The sequence below is a fragment of the Thunnus thynnus genome, chromosome 17 (assembly GCF_963924715.1).
Source record: "Thunnus thynnus chromosome 17, fThuThy2.1, whole genome shotgun sequence".
Lineage (NCBI taxonomy): Eukaryota > Metazoa > Chordata > Actinopteri > Scombriformes > Scombridae > Thunnus > Thunnus thynnus.
In genome coordinates, this window is record NC_089533.1 from 28371349 (window position 1) to 28391002 (window position 19654).

The 19654-nt window shown below is 39.0% G+C and overlaps 2 protein-coding genes across 4 annotated transcripts in view; one reads left to right on the forward strand and one right to left on the reverse strand.

Moving 5' to 3' along the window:
• si:dkeyp-72e1.9 (syntaxin-binding protein 4) overlaps window positions 1-6987 on the forward strand; it is a 93280-nt gene extending 86293 nt beyond the window's left edge. For all 3 annotated transcript variants that reach the window (XM_067615961.1, XM_067615962.1, XM_067615963.1), the window contains exons 18-21: window positions 2158-2274; window positions 4226-4275; window positions 4424-4551; window positions 5839-6987. In XM_067615961.1, the coding sequence (XP_067472062.1) occupies window positions 2158-2274; window positions 4226-4275; window positions 4424-4551; window positions 5839-5897 (354 nt within the window). In that variant the 3' untranslated portion in view covers window positions 5898-6987. The remainder of the gene's footprint in view (window positions 1-2157; window positions 2275-4225; window positions 4276-4423; window positions 4552-5838) is intronic.
• A 119-nt stretch (window positions 6988-7106) lies between these two features.
• On the reverse strand, window positions 7107-19349 carry rrn3 (RRN3 homolog, RNA polymerase I transcription factor). Its single transcript, XM_067615964.1, has 17 exons — window positions 18993-19349; window positions 18705-18761; window positions 18509-18598; window positions 17465-17594; window positions 16779-16838; window positions 16441-16504; window positions 15413-15482; window positions 14959-15057; window positions 14721-14816; window positions 13660-13780; window positions 13287-13417; window positions 12291-12421; window positions 11984-12171; window positions 11228-11336; window positions 9563-9715; window positions 9322-9406; window positions 7107-8625 (listed from the first exon to the last, which is right to left on the reverse strand). The coding sequence occupies exons 1-17, from the start codon at window positions 19086-19088 to the stop codon at window positions 8476-8478; spliced, it is 1830 nt and encodes a 609-aa protein (XP_067472065.1). The 5' UTR covers window positions 19089-19349; the 3' UTR covers window positions 7107-8475.
• Between the last annotated feature and the right edge of the window lie 305 nt (window positions 19350-19654).

The window sequence follows — 19654 nt, forward strand, 5'->3', positions numbered from 1 at the left end:
CTGTCTTCCTTCCTCCCTCCTCCTCCACACACTGGAAGCCCTGCAGCTCTGTCAGTTTGCTGCCTTCTTTTGTAGCTGCGTCTCTGTGAAATACATCAAGCTGCATTTCTAACAGCCCCGCTGACTGAGCCACGGAGCCCTGCCTATGTTTTCACCAGCACCCTGCTTTGATGAGAAGAAGGCTTTATATTCATTTGCTCTGGCTCTCAGGCTTACTGCCTCACTACCTGTGGCTTTTCATCTCGGGTGGTAAATCCTCTGGCTGCACACTGGCTCACAGGAATCAGCTGCTTCATACTGACACAAAGCAATATCCAGCCAAAAAAATGAGGACAGCCCTTTGTCATTCTCCTCTCCTGGAATCAGGGCACCTCACAATCATCAAATTCAGACTTTTTCTTCAGTATCAGTGGTAATCCAGATGGTTGCTGTCTGCACATCCATGGATACAGTGTGGGCAGCAAGTACTAGTAGCTAATTCAGCATGACTTCTCATGGTACAGATATATCCAAAATGTAAATGAATGGGGGCTGTTCTATCTACATGTAGGTGAAGATAGTTAATGTCTGATATTCAGACATTCAGCAAGGTTCATCCACAGTAACTTTTTAATAATATCAGTTTTCGATGCAGGATTAAACCTGAGTGATCAGTTATTATTTTTATTTCATGATCTGATATTGTTTAAAACATTTTGTGTGACACTTGACAGTAGATGGACACTGACGAACTAAAGTTAGAGGCTAACTTAAAGAACAGTCTCACAATTTTTCAAGTCTTTCTTAAAAAACAGTTCTCTTAAATGAACATTGAAACATGTTTTTCTTGCTGTAATCATTCCTGCTGTTCATACTGACCATTAGAAGATCCTTCCACCACAGCTCAACAGGGAAACACTGTCTGAGGAAACACAAAGAGGGAATTTGATGCTAAAAAGACTGTAAATGTGTCAGATATCCACTTGATATGACTAACTCAGACTGATGAAGCCTCATATAAGCTTCACATCAACTTTTAAATGCATTTTTGCACTAAATGACTGTGTGGACACACTGTGGATTTTGGCCTCCATCACTTACATTGAAAGCACATTTGAAGGGGATCTTTTAATAGTCAGTATGAACAGTAGGAATGATTACAGCAAGGAAAACCTCTTTCATTGTTCATATGGACACCTGACTGTTGTTTTAAGGCACACTTGAAAAATTGTGAACCTGTCCTTGAAAAGTGCAAAAAAAGGTATTTTCCCATGTTGAACCTCATTCATAACTCTGGAGTTATGAGCTTTCCCATTATTTCAAAAGAAATTATGGGAACTGAACATAGAAAATATGACAGTTTTGACAATTTCGAACAAATCCTGGTGTCAGATGTATATGCACAAAGACAGAAATACAGGCAGACAGACAGAAATACGGGCATTGTTTTCGTCAGAATTATAAAGACTTGCACACACATGGTTCTGATTTTACAAATCACAGTCATTGTGAAACTAGCCTCATTTTCACTCCAACAATTGGCCATAAATAGATGAAGATATTCAACAAGCTGCCTGCTGCACACGTCTTTAGACTTGTCAGTGAAACAAACGGGAAAGAAGAAGTGCAGTTTTACTGATTGATTGGAAATGTTCTCCAACAGCACCAGAGCAGCTGTCATAATGCATGACAGAGGTGCACGGTTATTATTTTTAGATTCCATCTTTCACGTTGTTTTTCCACCTTCACCTTATCATATAACCTGCAGCTGGCTCAAAAACACCTGGTCTGAAGTCTGTGTGAGGTGCACATTCTCACCTCACTTTCTATCTTCATAAATACCAGTGAATGTGTGGAAATGACGTATGCATGGTTTTGTGTGTAGGCCCTGCCCACTACTGGTGTCAGTGCAAATACAGTTATTACAGAGAGAGAATAATACATCTGATAGTGGCTTTGTTGTAACTGGTAATGATTATGTTTTATTTCTTCTTTGGGATCATCTGATTTTTCTTTGAAATAACTTGAAAGATGCTCTGATCAAAGAACTTTTCTACACATAGTGGCTTCATGTTCACCATATCTTCTACAGTTACACCCTCATATTTATTCATCTAGTGAACCCACTTATAAACAACACAGTCATTGATCAGATGTGTGTGTGATTGTGTTTGTCAGGAGGATGTGCACGACCTGAATAGGAGGCTGACAGCCATCGACTGCCAGCTGAGGAAGTCAGAGCTGAACAGGAAACACCTGGAGATCTCAAACAAGAAACTACTGGGCTTTGCACAGGTACAACTCTTTACCACTTTCACACAACACCTCTGTCAAACATTTTGGACTTTTCCACCAATTCTAGCTGTAAAGGCATTTGCTCTAATCATCAGTCATTTTATCTGTCTAGTCTAGATACAAGCTTAAAAACAACTGATTTTATTTCATTAATATATTCAAATACACAAAAAAATACTGTTTTTCAAAGTTGTTATACTATGCTTAATTTGTTTTTTAAGATTATTTATAATCACAAATAAATTATTCAGATTTGTAAGAATCTTCATGCACTATGTTGCTGTTTTAGTTAAGAAGCAGCAGTCAGTATAAAGACACACTTAACACTGTGTTAGCCCCCACTGGCTTACATGATGTTTAACATGCTACAGCTGTGTTGGTTAAGTCTGTAGAGTGTATTCATGTACATAGAAGTCACAGCGGTCACTAAACAGCAGTCTGCATCCTTCACCCTGAAAACACCTGCAGGTCTCTGTAGAGATCTTTCAGATGTTGGTTTTTCTGGTCCATAGCACAAAACGTCTGTGCCAGTAGCTTGTTTACTGTTAATACTGTTAATAGATATGAACAACAGGCATAGTCTCTATGACACTTTCAAACATCATGTTTCATTAAAACAGCAACAACCACAGCTTGAAATTGAAGCCATTGCAGAAGTACCTTAAAGTGCAATATCACTGATGGATGCTGGGTGCTGGCTCCAATATACTCTATATGTCCAGATTAACAACTCAATATGCTACACGTTCTAAAACGCTCCAACCAAAGTCCTGTCTGACCCAGACACCTGTTATACATCTTAACAATGGATAGTAAATTATATATAAACAAACAGCAAATACATGAAGTATCTTAATGATAGTTAATACAAGATATATGCATCATTTTTACAGAAACACAGTTGTTTATTTGAATAAACAACACAGAAAAAGATGATAACCAAAAGTACAGCTTCTTATAGATAAATAACAGTTTGAATTCTTAACTCTTTGAATTCCATCTGATGCACTTTTCTCCAGTTTCCAGAGGCTCTGCAGACTAATGCTAATGCTAATGCTAGCTCCGGGAAACAGCCGCTGACAGTCTTCATCGGAACTGTGAGGAAGACAGAGATTACTGAACTCTACATCAACATGAGCATTATAGTACATACACGCTAACATAAAAGAAAACTTGAGTGACTGTCTGTTCATATTAAACATGAATGACCAAAAGTATGAAGATATGTGAGTCAATAATAAACACTTCATAACTTTTATTCACTTGGATAAAGCCTTTGCTAAACTATTAAAAATGTTATTGCCCAATGACATTGATTCTATGGGCTCTGGACGTCCCTCTTGGACAATCTGCTCTCAAACAATTAAAGAATAAAAAACAAATTTTTGTATGAAAAATACAAAACAAAACATGCACAGCAAAACAACGTCATTATGGTCTCAATCTCTAACTTCGAGCCCTCAATACAGAAAGTGTGCTGGTGGTCATTTTGGAAATTATTGCTCTGTTAATAAGATATAAAAACGAATAGTAGCTTTGATGTCTGCTGGGTGTTGATTGACAGCTGTGATTGACAGTTTGCTCCCCAGCTGCGGGACTTTCAGTGAGTCGGACTACAAACACAAAACAAAAAAATTGGTTTTATCCGTCTAGTCTTGACACAAAGTGAGCTACCAAAATAACACAGACAAACTCTCTCTGTGGTGCATATAAAGACTTTACCTGCAGTTTGAGTTAGATGCGACCCAGAACTGTGGTGGAAAGTGTGCACCAGAGATCTTCACAGGTTTAAAATTGCACCAGATCCAAAAGGGAACATATCATGCATACATCAAAACATAGACACCCGATCTGAAAGACACCTGAGGACAGTCTAAAACTGATTCAGTGTTACTGAGAAAACTGAGACAACAGAACTTCACATAACTGGTATCATTATCTCTCTCCTCAGAACGTCCACAAAGTGTTAACAACACCCAGCCTGTTTGCAGGAGAAGTCAGGTAAGAGACCCTGAACATCTACAGCTCAACATCACGTTATTAGTCACTCACAGCTCTGCAAGTCATGCTGTAATAACTCTTCTTGTCTGTGTCTGTGTGTGTGTGTGTGTGTGTGTGTGTGTGTGTGTGTGTGTGTGTTGTATATCAGGAGCAACAGGTCATCTCCAGCCACAGAAAGCCCAGACACCCCGTCACCTCTTCCTGATCCTGCCTCACAGCTGGCTGCAGAGGCCAAAGAGCTGGTGCAGGGAGTCTGCTCTCTCACTGATGACAAAGGTACAGACTGCATGCTGGAGCACAATGAAAAAGACTAGAATACACTTGTACACACCACCCAAAGCTGGATTAATCGATTAAACAGACAATTCATTTTTATTACTGATGAATAACATATTTTTGAAGAAAATGCCCCAAAAAATCAGTGGTTCCATCTTCTCAGATGTGAAGATATGCTGCTTTTCTTTCATTTCTATGATATACAGTAATTAGAAGAATATACACCAAACACATAACTGATTAATGGAGACAATAATCTTCAAATTAATCAATAAAGGAAATAATTGTTAGTTGCAGCCCAACACCACGCAAGACAGGAATAGAGTAGACTGGACTGATACTTTTTTGTTATTTCCAAACAGTTTGTAAGTAAGAAGGAAGTTGTGAGTGGTTGACCAATAAATTAAGACACACATTTGAAAAAACAAACTAATCACAAGGTCCACTCAGTATCTTCCTCAGAAAAGGAAGATCTGAGGAAGATTGTGTGATATGATTGAAAGCTCCAGAACAGCCACTGAATGGACCTTGTGGTGAGATCATTCTTGTTTCCAGCATCAAGAATGAACTTTGAATCTTAATACACACACATCCTTTTGTGTTTTGTGGCATGTAGGCCATGAAATAGTAAACATAAAAAGAAACTCATAATAGTACCAAATGTATTCTAACATATTAGGATTGTTAACAATCTTCTTTTTATTCCAAGATGATAGCAGCTGTAAAAGCACAGAGTGACTCTGTCCAGCAATTGTGTTATTAGTTATTATTTATACCTGTGTTTAACAAGCAAGAAACATTTTTTCAACTTAAGTTTTACTCCACATTTTCCCCTCATCATGTGCACCACCACCTCTGCTCCCAATCCTCCCAGTTTGGGATCCACTGGTCTAGCTTAATAGATAAAAGCTCAAAGCCCTGCTACAGCTCAAAGCCCTGTGTAAGGCACATTGCTACTGCAATGTGCCTTACACCCCACAATATTAAAGTGACAGATGATTATTCATTTTATTAATATTTATTTTCTGTGTTATTAATTGAAAAAAACACCAAGATCAAAATGTTTTATCTTCAGTTCATTTGCTGGCAGTCTTCCATTAGACTTAGATGGTTTGCAGGTGAAAGTGAAGGAGGAATGTTCAGGGTTCTGCCTAAAGCACCTGTACTTTTTGAATTTGTTCCTGGCCTCTTGTTCAGTGTTCCTTTGTATTGTTTCATGTTTTTCTGTGACATGATGATGCTGATGATGTTTGTAACTGTTATGTACTAACTGTGATTGACCTGCAGCGTCAGCGAGTGCGTCGGAGGCAGCATCAGTCCTGGATGTCAGCCCTCCCCATATGTAAGCAACAAAGAGCCAGAGAGGACTGTGGGAGGACCTGGGCAGGCTGAAGCGCCAAACAAGCAGCTGAACCCACGATGGACGACACCGCAGTCAACAGACAGAACGCCATCCGATACACCTTTTCAAAATAGTGACATCACTTCAATTCAGTCAAATCCACACTTCACAGGGACAGATTGAACACAACAATTGAACAGCCAACGATTTAATGCCAAAGCTTGCTTGCACTCATCAAATTAGTATCTTCCTTTGACATATTCCACAGTGTTTATCAAGGGTTCAGCAGTGGGATATGATGGACTCAGCCATGACCCAAGGACTCTCAGTATTCAACCATTAATCATATGTACAGAAGTCTCTATGAGAAGTGCTCTGCCAAATAAAAAGTCTGCTGGAATTCTCTTTTGTGTTACTATGACAGCAGGTGGTGTTGGAGGAGCTGCATGAACGAATCCACAACACACAGACGCTGTTGTAAACCTTGTTAATACTCCTCTCTGACCTCTTTTCTAACCCACACACACACATAGATTCACTCCATGGGCTGCATGTAAAGGAGAACTTGTTTGCTTGGAAAGGACAATCCAGAGTCTTCCTCTGTGTCATAGTAACTCGCTGCCATCTTCCTCCATCGCTCGTTTGCTCTGCCCCAGAGGTCATGAACTGTCAAGCAAAAAGTAGAAAAATAACTGTCCCCCCACCCCCCACCGTGTCCCCTAACTCTCCTCGTGCCCTTATTCATGAATAAAAGGCAAGAAATGAAGTATTCACAGAGAATTTGGACTTGGGCGGTGTTCATTCAGTGTCGTCATATCACTGCATGTTGTGTCTCCTGCATCCAGGAGTAGCTTTAATGTTGTACATTTGGGAGCTGCTGTAGCTCCTGCTGTGTAAACTTGTGTTTGGTAGTCACAGAGTCTAGGCAGACATCAACATAGGCTACATGTATAACATTGGTTTTGTTTATACAGACAGCTGCAAATGCATTTAAAATACTGACATGTCCTGTAATTCAATCAGATTGCATCTTTGGTGTGGCCTCTTATTCTTTCTGTTACTGTTTTATATTAAAGGAATAACTTATGACTGGACTCCATTAGTCTCCTAATATTTTATTGCCACTACTAACAGTATTGAAGCAGTGTTTTCTTTTTGTCCCAGACTGTTGTCGTGTTGATGTGAGATTGCACAAACTACACAGACTGTGAACTGATGTCAGGGTTATTCCAGTCTGAGAGAGAATAATTGTAATTTATTTAACAAAAGCACACAAAAAGTCACCGCAGGACAGATTTCCTCAGTGTTTCAGGTGCAGGTGTGGTGCCATATATATCAAACAATGAAGGATATGATGTGGTGGAGAAAAGACACATGAGTTCATCTTAAATCCACAGAAGTTTCACCAGCATCGCCACACAAATATCTACAGAGCAACATGGTTTGTTAAAAATGGATAAACTGGTAAAAAAGAAAAACTGAAAATCGATTCTTAGAGAAAGTTGCAGAGCAATAACATTCAGTGTCTTATAGAACTTGCTCACATTTCTTCAAGTCTGTTGTAAAATGATACTCACATGCTCATATGCATGCTCACTGAAAGCACTGTTGGTGACTTTACTGTCCAGACTGGCGTCTTAAAAGCAATTTCAATGTAAGTAATGCAGGACAAACTCTACAGTTCTTGTTTGGAAGCTGTTTTATGAGGCTTCAGTCTCAGACACATCAAGCTGGTATCTTACCAACTCTTTTTACTATTCCTCTACAAGAAAACACTGCAGAAACACAAAGAAGAACATTGTTACTAAAAAGACAAACATCTGAATAAAGTTCTTCCAGTGTTTCTTCTTTGTGTTTCCAGTGTTTCCTTGTTGAACTGAGGCAGATGAAAATATTTACATAAGACTGCTGAAGCTTCATGTTAGCTTCAGATGAATTTAAGATTGCATTTTTGCACAGGACGAGGAGTGTGGAGTTTCTCTTCATCACCTAAATAGAAGCAGCTTTGGGAAGAGACCTCTTCACAGCAGTCTAGAAAGGAACAATGCTTACAGTGACCAATAATGCTTTTAATGTACATATGGACATGAGTAATGTTTTAAGACCTAAAAAATACGAACCAATAAAATCTGAAAGTAATCATAACAATATTTTACTGCCCATAGAATATAACAACTTGTCAAGCTCAGTCTAATTTGAGTTGAGCACAGAACTGTCAGTTAGTAAGGCCCCTCTACAATACTCTACAATCTACAATATGTAGACTTTCAAACTTAAAATACCTCATCAGAATATTTCCTTACAGTGATACTGGTGCCTTCTTTACAGTTTCGACATTATTTTTGCACTTTTTTTTTTTTTACACATTACCACAAGACAAGTACTCTTGTATGAATAGAGAAGTGTGACTGTCTCAGTGTGTTTGAGTCCTTATAAATTAAATGTCATGTGGATGATCAGGTCATGTCCATACAGAGTGTGTGGCATCTGAGGGGAAGAGAGCCACGTCTGCTCCTCACAAGCTTCTGGTCTCACAGTGGCCCAGGTAGGTCCATCAGAGCAGGACAGTCCATGATGAGGGGCTAGAAAGGTCTCTGGAAGGCAAAGGGGGGTGAGCCCACGCTGTTTGGACTGCGGAGGTTGGAGTCGTAGGAACTGGGTGTCATTCCCACAATGCCCTCTGACTGGGCAGACTCCCCACACAGGAAGTCATCCTCGTCCTCCCTCAAGCCCTGACGGACACGGAGTAAACAACAACAACCAGGTTTAAGTGACCACAAGATAACTCAGTCAATTCAATACATTCACATTTGAATATTGATGCTGTGCTTTCATACAGAATATATTTATGTCATTTTCACTTTCATACATGTTCTGTTTTTTTTGTTTATGTTTCATCTAGCAGACTTAAAAGAGCACTCCACCAGTTTTACATGTCAAAGTCAATTTACTAGTCAACAGGAGTACTGCTCAGTCTGTGAAAACAATGATAATGTCTTCTGTGGCTCAGGAGGAGCTTTGTCAGTTCAGAAAATAACCCTAATGATGTCATTGTGATGAAATTTGTAGCAGAAAGTCTGTGTTATAAACTGCAGTGTGGAGGTTGAAAAGTGTGAAAGCAGGGAAATGTAGGATCCATACAGACTAAGTCAGGAAATTTCAGTCTCTGCTGCTTTGATTTTGAATGTTTTTGGAGCTGAAATGATGATTTGATTGATTGATTAGTTGATCAACAGAGAATTAATCAGCATTGGATCATCAATTAATTATTAGTGATTTTTCCTTCAAAAATGCTAACCACTTTCTAGTTCCAGCTTCCAAACTGTGAGGAGAGATTAAAGAAAATGCTGCTCAGTTGGAGCCATAACTGTTTGTGTCTTTCTGTCTTTCACAAAGCCCCAAAACTGTTCATCTTTCTGTCATCTCACCTGCTGGCCTGTTTTGGTGACAAGCAGCTCTGTGTCTGCTAGTTCCTCCCAAACCTGGTACAGTGGCTCAATCAGCTGACCAGACCTAAACACACACACACAAACACACAATTTGTAGATGAGTAGCACCTCTCTTCAGCTTCTGACTGGAACTCATGGTGAGATTGTTTTAAATAGAACATAAAAGAGTCTTGCTGGTGTTGCATTACAGAGAATAAGCAAAGTCTTCCAGCTGGCGTACCTCTTGAGCAGGTAGGGGTCGAAGGGAAAGAAGCTGTCCAGAGGGTTGGTGTTGGTGGTCACACAGTCTCCTCCTCCAGAGCTGCGGACCACCGGCAGTACATGGCGGTTGTTCTTTTCTATGATGGTGTAGCAGAACACCACCTGATACTTCCTGCAACAAAAACACATCCGCTGCTAGAGGTGACCCAGGAGGGAAACATTTGCAATGTGTAAATGCTAAATAAAACACAATAGTTCTTGAGGACCTGAGTCTGTCCCAGTACCCACATTTGCAGTATTTATTTGCAGTATTTGCAAGTAGTCAGCCTACTTGTGTGACACATTTTCAGTAACTGCTACTGTGCCTGTTAAACTACAGGTGGGTGAAGGTTTCTCTGACTTGATTCATGAAGACATCCCATGACTTGCATAAATATGGCTCAGTCAAGCTCATACATTTGTTGGTATTATTTAATTTCCACATAATGGACAAATATGTAGGATCAGCCACTCAGTATTACAGGTATATTAAGGTGATAGTAAAGTATGCACATTCAGGAAGTGAGAGACTTACAATTAATAAAGCAAACAAATCAAGTTATCTAGAAGCACGTGGTTATACTATACATAAAAGACAGATGACTAAACGTCCAATCAAATACTCTGTTACAAGTAAAAGTCACGGTCTGAGTAAAAGTACAAAAGAATTATCATTAAAATATACTTGAAGTACCAAAATTTACTGTCATTATGCACGATGGCCCATTTCAGAATAATGAGTGTAAGTATATACCTATTACTTATTATATAAGTATAATAAGTCTGTACTTGAGTAACTGACATGTACTTAGTTACTTTGCACCACTGCAGAGTTTTAACATGAAGTGATAACTGTATGTGGAGGTTCTTCCATAACTGTTTGGACATGAATCATAATATTCACACTGAATCCAATATATCATAACCTTCTGATGACTGTTGATTCTTGTATAGATTGCAGGTATGTGAACTGGGACAGATACAGTGTTTTTTCTTTTATTTTATTTTATATCAAACAATGCACTCTACTGTCCACTGTGTGAACTGTGTCATCACTTTGACTTTAGGCAGCGCTGGATATACCAGCTTCTCTATGACTTTCAACTAACAATCATCTTCATTATCAATGAATCTGTCAATTATTTTCTCAATAAGTTGATTAATGGTTTAGACTATGAAATGTTAGAAAATAGTGAAAAAATGGCAGCGTTCACAATTTTTCAGAGGCCATGGTGTTGTCTTCAAGTTGCAAGTTTTGCCTGACAAACAGTCTGAAATGTTCAGATATTCAATTAACTGTCATATATGTCAAGAAAAAATAACAAATCTTTACTATTTTTGTCTTGAAAAACTGAAAGGATTCATCAATTATCCAAACAGTTTCATTTTCTGACAATCAACTTCCTGATTAATTGACTAATCATTGCAGCTCTATGCAAGTGTTCATGTTCATGAATAGCTTGGTGATAGCCCACTCCTCCTAATGTACTGTATGACTAAAGGGAAATGTGCTTTTTTTCTTTCTGTCATAGAGTTAGATGAAAAGTCTAAGTTACACACCACTGAGGCAACTTTGTTTCAACATTTTTACACCAGTAAATCTCAAAGTAAAAGTGATGATGCAGCAGAGCGGGCTGATGTGTACCTGGTGATGGCAGCAAACATGTTGGTGACTGACGGCAGGCAGACTTTGAGGGGGTTCAGCTGACACATCACCACTCGCTCCAGGTTCAGACTCTGCAGGTACTCCAGACCTGACACACACACACACACACACACACACACACACACACACACACACAAGTTTGCGCAGATTGTTAAGACATTACATTGACTGCCATTCATTATGGACAGACTAATCCTAATCCTAATCCTAACCCTAACCTTAAACAGGACCTCAGAAATGACATTTTGGTCCCCATGAGGACTACTAACCCCCATGAGGTCAGTGTTTATACTGGAAAATGTTCCCAAAAGGTAACAAAAACACACACACACACACACACACACACAGATATGAAGACAGATCTTCATCTCTATGACTTGTTATTGTTACAAAACTAGACTTGATGATTTTATGTTATCAGTGGATTTGTTGCCATATTTCACATTTTTGACTGTTGAGTTGAAAACATCACATGACTGGACATTTGTCATTATTTTTGACATTTTACACACTAGATTTATCAATACAATAAAACAAAGTAACAGATTTACAATAAAGATAAAGCTTACTTGTAACTCTTACCTTTGAATTGGATATTCAAATATATATATATATATATCTATATATATCACCTGTCAAGGTGATAAAGTGACTCATTTATCTAACAGAGTCATGTTTGAGCAGCATGTGATGCTTTGCAGGGTCTTGATGTTGGCCCGGTTTAGAGGTGTGTACCTTTCTTCATGTTGCCCCCCAGGATGGCTCCGTGTCTAAAGATGAGTGTGTAGAAGACGGCCTGGCAGGCTGTGTAGAAGGGCCCGTGCAGGCTGATGTCACAGTAGGCCTGTTTGCCGCTGCTGTCCTGACTGTCAATGTAGCGATGGATCCACGAGAGCAGCAAGTCCAGACAAGCCCGCACAGTGCTGCAGGAGAGGGGGAAGCAGAGAGGAGGTGGAAGTTGGATTAGAACAACAGTAAAATTCATTTAGAGGAATAAACTGCTCACTTTGTTTTCTGTAGCAGGAACTACAAATGAACTCACAGCACGGGGACGAACTTGGCTCGGGCCAGGAAGCTTCCCATGTATCCTGCAGCAGCCTGGCGGAGGACAGCAGGCTGAGAGGGATTCTGCAGGATCTTCCACAGGTGATCCAGGAAGGCCTCTGCCAGGGCCTGAGCCAGATGACACACAAAATACAATGCATACAAGACTCCATAATATTATGTATCCATATGTTTGTAAAAGCATCATCTTCCACCATATTAAAACTGATTTTTTCTGACTCAGCACAGTGGATGAATCTTAAAACACTGGCTTGGTGTTTCAGTGTGTAGACACTCCGTAACTTTAGCTACAGTGAACAACACGCACCACTACATCATGTAGATAATATAAAACCAGTAAGACTGAAGTCCGTTGTGGGGAGACTGGAGTAACCTGTGTTATGTTTATTGGATGTTATGGATTATGAGTTACTGTTAGAGGCTAAGGAAAGAAGGAAGAATGGGTCATATTTGTTTGAATAGTTAAATACATCAAACACATCTGGTCTGATCTAATGTATGTTGTGCAGCTGTTTGTTGTGTTTTAATACTTTGTCTTCTAATTATAAGCTGCAAGGTACTTAATGATGGGTTGTCAAATTCTATCAAATTGAAAGAGTTTGTTTTTTCTTTAAATCAAATCAAATCTTTTCTAAATGTAAAGGGTTCATTCCAGACACAGTTTATTTGGCAGTAAAGAAGACATCTTTCTGTTGTTTCTGACCTTTGAATCACTCATGTTAAATGTGGATACAGCCGATGATACAGCACAGCTGTTGTCATTAATCTGAACTCTTTTTCTATTGTTCAGGTGTGTCACTGTGGACAGAATGGCCTGGAAATGCTGGTGTGGACGTTTTCTTTTTTCTGAACACACAGGGAACACAACCAAGGAGTTCTGACCTGACCTCAGTCCAACTGATCATATGTTTGACTGCTGCAGACCAGACTGAAAGCTAAATGTTACACTCATGCCGGTGTGGAGAGTACTGACCAGTCTGAAGCTGCAGAGGTAAAAGAGTGTGTACTGGACATGACAGGAAGCATGTGTTGGCAGAATGAGCTTGTCAAACACACTCAACAGTTCTCTGTACAGCTCCTTCGTCCTTTCCACATGAAAAGAGCCTGAGAGAGAGAACAAAGGAAAGAGCAGTGAAGAGGATGGAACACCGTATAACCCACAGGGTTCCTGACACAAGGATACAAACACTTCTAAGTAAACAAACTCAACTTGACTTTTTATTGGATTCAAAAATGTGTTGAGTGAAAGTGCTTCAGTTCTTTTACTTTATCAGATCCTCCCTAAATCCTGCTCTTTCTTATTGGTCAGTCCCAGTTAGGAAAGGTAAGTGATGTAATTCAGATACCATTGAGATGACAGACATCCTTGATGTAAGCCAACAGAACAGCCATGAGACTGTCCAGCCTCTCAGCCACCGGGTGTGCCATCACAGTCCTAGAGGGGTGATCTGCTGACACGTCTTCATCCTGACACACACACACACACACACACACACACACACACGCACACACACACACACACACACACACACACACACACACACACACACACACACACACATCACAAACTGTAATACAAATACAATATTCTTTCTACAATGTGAGTGTGTACTAAAATTGTTATATATATGATTTTTATTTTCTTACAGACCTGGGTTTATGCAGACATTTGTTTTATATTAGCATGCTAAGCAATTTTGAAAGCCTGCTATAATTCATGTACTGTCATATGATACATTCTAAAACAACTCCTTCATACTTTGAAGTGGCGTAACTGCTTCATACCAACCAGTGTTCACTCATTCATTCATCTCACTTCCACTGATATTTCATTTGGATCATTTATACTTCAAATGATACTTAATACGCTGCTACATTGACTGACATTTCACAGTTTGAACACTAGAACTGACAATAACTCCTTTTGGAAGTTACACTTTAACTGCTACAACTTCACCTGACTAGTCAGCTCCTTTTATATTTTCACTTCAACTGATACTTCAGCTTCACCCAGCCTTTCACTACAACTAAACATTTGCCTTTTCTAGTTATATAGCTCATTTACTTGTCATACAATTTATTCTTATACACAACTGCTGAATACTTTGCAGTGGTGTTAACAGTCAGATGCACTGTGCGTTCAGTGGGCTTGTGGCTGAGTGCCACAGACAGAGTAGGGGAAGTCAGGAATTATTGAAAGACAGATTAACATATTGTTGGTTTTGGTCTTCTCATGACATCTGTCAATAATATTTGACAATAAGAAAATGATTGACTAACACCAGCTGTATCCTTTCATATCATTTGCTGCTGTTGTAAAGACTCAAATCACTGAGTATTTCTAAAAATGTCCATAATGAAAAAGCATTAACTTAAAAACCTCCAGCAAACAGTAGCTGGCTGTTACCATGTCAAAGAGTCCCTCCTCAGTGCGCTCCTCTGCCTGCTGGTCCTGCACCGCGTTCTCTTCTGCTTCCTCAATGTCTGAGCGGGATGCACTCACCTGAAATAAACACACACACACTTCACTATTCCAGGTGAAGATGTTGGGTGTGTGTAACTATTCCTTCCACTGACTTCCATGTAAAGCCTGATATAGCTGTTGTGTTTTAAGTATAATCATTTAGAACCTGAGGACCACTTACATCCAGTTTGAGCGTCTTTCCAATGATGAGCTCCAGAACATCTCGTCGAATGGACGGAATGTACACGGTCACTCTCAGGAGGTTGTGGACGTAATACTCCTGAAGAGAGCGACAAACCATCAATCATTACAACACCACTGTTCTAATGATTTATTTACAGCTCAGTACTTTTCTAGACCCTAACTGTTTCATACAACATGTTCAGACAGGAGCTAGAGTGGAAGAGACAACATTCACAACATTCAATATGTTATAATATACATGTAAATATAATGTGGATCAGGCTTGAGCAATAAAACACAAACCAACAGGCTAACAAGTCAGTTTCCTGATGTCACTAAATGCAGCACACGCTACTGTTTGAGGCATCTGACATGTGAAAACGTAGCCAGTTAGCCTCCAAGTGCACAATCACAACATGATGTGTAGCGTGTATGGTTCAGTTGTCTCTCACCAGTGTTCTGGAGGATTTCTGTATGAAGGGGAAGTTCTCTTGCAGAATGGGCATCAGAAAGCGACTTGTGCTGAAAGGAGAGGATCAACATTTACAGTACAATACACATGACCAGGGCAGCAGATGAAGTTTTGTGAAGATCAAAAAAACCAAGAATATCAGCACTTCCTTGCAACTGAGAAGCTAGACCAATCAATGAATTCAAATAATCCTTTTAGCACTACAGTCAAAGAAAATATTAAAAATATTATGTTTGTTAGTTTTCATTCATTTCAATGCATTTAATCATAATTGTTTACATTTATATGTGCCTCTCTCTCTCTCTCTCTGGTGTTCTATACATATATTTATTGATAGCAGTGCTATCTGCATATCAGTAAAAGCTTTTTGTTTATTTATCAGTGCAACAGCTACTCTTCCTGGGCTCCACAGGCAAAAATAATTAAAGCAATTTTCAGTAAATATGTAAATTAGTCATGACAAGAGTGAATATACATAAGTACCATTTGAATAAACACAGTGTTGGTTAATAATATAATCAGCAGTACTACAGCATACACGTTGAAATCAATTATTCACTGACTATCAGCCTACAGACAGAGAAAATATAAGTTCACAATATATTATATTCATAACTACACTGTATCAGTCATAAAAGCCTTTTGTCTAAACCATGACTCATTAGAATTTTTTTAATTTTTTATAAGTATTATTATTTAGAGATATTCTGATGAATGAAAAATGTTTCCAATTAATTTGTTTAGTTGTGTAACAGTGTTTATTCTTTGGAAGGGTTATCCATGAGAAAAGACAGCTAGGCCGTATTAGAAGACATATTCCCTAAAGCACAGTTAAAAGACCACTAACTAGCCTCTCCTCCACCTTCAGTATGCATACAGCAGGTATAGATTTATAACATTACATGTAATATTTTGAGAAGCTGATATGCTGAAATGGATGAATGATTAAATCATGACTTCCTGATGGATAAAAACACCGAGTTGTCATCAGGATGATTGGTAACTTACGATGGAACATATTTGGTAATGAGCTGCAACGCCTGGTGACACTGGTCAAAGTTCCTGGGGAGGTCTGAACAAATAAAAAGGCACAGCAGAGTGTTAACTCAATGCTATTTAACCAGAAGATTAGACAATAAGGATGCAAGTTATACTTTAACACTGCCTGCTTCATATTCACACTTCTTACTGCCCCTCCCTCTAAACCTCCCCAAATGTGAGCAGGCAGCCAAAACAACTATCACACACCCTGGTCAGATAGAACATACACTCAAAGTCCTGGAGTGTTAAAAACAACCACTTCATATATGCTGATTTCAAAATGAAATAAGAGAGATGACACTTACTCTCATCTTCATCATCCGAATCAGAGATATCGACTCCTCCTTCACAGATGGTCACTCGCTCTGGAAACAAACACACACACACACACACACACATACATTATTCCTCCATGAATCACTGATGATATTAGATGTAAACTCACAACCAAGTGAAAGCATGAAATTAAAACAAACACACCAGTGATGTTAAGACTAGGGGTGTGCACGAATACAAAGACATTATTCAGCAAAGCACAAATATTGGGTTTTTTATGAATATTTGTTTCATGCAAATATTTTAAAAAATATTAGTAGAGGTCTGTCTGCAATGAGGTGATGAGTAAAGTTTTAGCTCAGTAGTCAGCGCAGTCGTCTATGATCTGGGAGACTCCAGTTCAAGACCCAGTGTGGGGACCTCCTTCATACGGTAGTTTATTTATGAACACTTATTGTAAGACTTTAATTTTCTAAAATTAAAAGTGTAATAAAAACAAAAACAGGATTTTTAAGCCTGTTTCCACTTTTACTCAAATACAAATACAAATACAAATAATTTTGCTGCCTCAACAAATACAGATACAAATACAAATACTGGGCTTTCTGCACATCCCTAGTTAAGACCAAAATTTTAAATACCACTGTGAGGACTTCTATTCATTATTTCATTTTTGAACCCTAGGGTTATTCTACCACCAGTCAGAGGAACGTACTGGGAGTGAAGTGGGAGACCACCATCTTGAGGCAGGCACACAGGTAGACAGTCTGTGCTGACACCAGGTTACTGAGGAAGGCCATGTACTCCTCCACCACAGGCTGGCTCCGACCCACCCAGGGAAGTCTCTAGAAAAACACACACACACACACAACCAGGAGTTTCAGCATGGAAGCACACACTGGTTATTGTGTTTCCAATTATTTTCAGCCACTGTTGGTCATCATGTCAGTTATAGTTAGCTGCCTGCTGAACACTCCACATATGAACACAGAAGTATTTACAAGCACCTTTTCTTTGATTTTCTTCACTGACTTAGTAGTTTTATTGTTTTATTCTCTCCTCATAATGCAGACAAAAAAAGGACACAAGCATTAAACACTATTTTATCAGATGAAGCTGTTTGTTTCTGAATAATTGGTTTTGATATCAGGAAGTCAGTATCAGTCTACCTTTAATGGCATGTCAGAAGTGAGCAATATGAATAAAATCCTTTATTATTTTAGATTTCATTTTATACTGTACTACCAATATAGTGTTGTAATAAATCTTCTGGAAAAATCAAATGACAAACTGGTTACGGAGAATGTTTGTTTAGTTTATAAATAGTCAGATAATTGAGAAAACTATTTCCCAGAGCCTAAGCTGACATGTTGAGATGTCTTATTTTCTCCCACACCCAAACATATTCAGTTAACTATCATATAAGACAAGGGAAAGCAGTAAACCCTCACAAGTGAAAAACTGGAACAAGCAAATGGTTCCCTCAACATTTCACTGATCAGACAATCAGGAAGAAATTTCATCAGCCATTTTTAATGATAACAGATTGATTGTTTGAGTGATCAGACAAAGAAAAACAGAAAATTCTCACATCTGAGAATCTAAAATCAGCAAATGTTTTAAATGATAGAAAAATGACTGCAAGGAAGATTATCAAGTAAGTGATTATCAAAATAGTTGCTGATTAATTTCCTGTAATTGGCTGTTTTCTTCATGGACTGATGTGTAGACGGTACATTAAGGCTTGTTTCAGACTCACCAACACAGTGTAGATGAGCTGTTCATGGTCTTTGGTAAGCTGGGTCACACAACTCCGAAATTCTTGTAGCCAGCTGATGATCTGGGCATCCTGTCAGAGGATGAGAGTTCATTCAGCTACAAAGCGACACACAAGCCTTTCTCCAGGTATTACACAGATCCCAATACAGCTCAAACACACTGATGCTTTACTGTACCTTTATCTCAGGATCAGCCAGCTGGTGTTTCAACAGCTCGTAGTCACCCGAGTCTCCCTTCAAACAAGACAAAAACAGCAAATCAGACACTGAAAGCTGACAAACACCTCTTGATAATATAGCAACACAGAGATTGTAACGTTATACATCATTAGCACCTTCAAGAAAATGTTCTAACAATGTACCGAGCAGCACTTCAATGCAACAGACTCAACTTTTTACTTAACTTAAAGCTTAACTAAAGTTACTTGCCGGATTGAAATAAACTCTCATAACGTTACAACTCACCTGTTTGTGTTTAGCTAATGTTTCAGCAACAGTGCCTCCAAACCTGACAGTCTTCATAGGAGGACTGTTCAAAAAGTCCCGACCATCTATCTCCATATTTCACTGCTCTCATGGAAAATAAGGCTTGTTTTGCTACTGTGAAGCTAACTGTACGCTAGAAGAGCGAAACACGAGCTGGTTCCGTTGTTATTAACGTCATTAACAGCCGAATGTTAAACATTAATGTTACTGCCTTTTGGGAAGGATTTAAAATGTTTTGAACATGAATGTCCGTCTATGTTGTAAGTAAGCAAACGCGTGTGTGAGCACCATCTTCACAAGAGGAAGAACACCGTCTGTTTACGGAAGTGAACATCGGTGCTGCGTCAAGAATCTTCCCCTACACTCAGCTCATAGGGTTATAGGTTCCGGTTGGTCAGCGTTTCATGAAAAAAACCAACAACAACAAAAAAAGGAAATACATTCAAAGAACAGATAAAGAGATATATAATCATATATAATACAGATATATAATACATAATATAGATATAGACATATAGGTACACCTGCACATGCAGGAACAACCGACCTGCCATCAGGTCAGTTCTTCTGTGGCAACTTGGGCGTCTCAGCTGCTTCTGTCTCTTCATGTAATCCCAGACTGACAGGGCTTTATGGGGGCC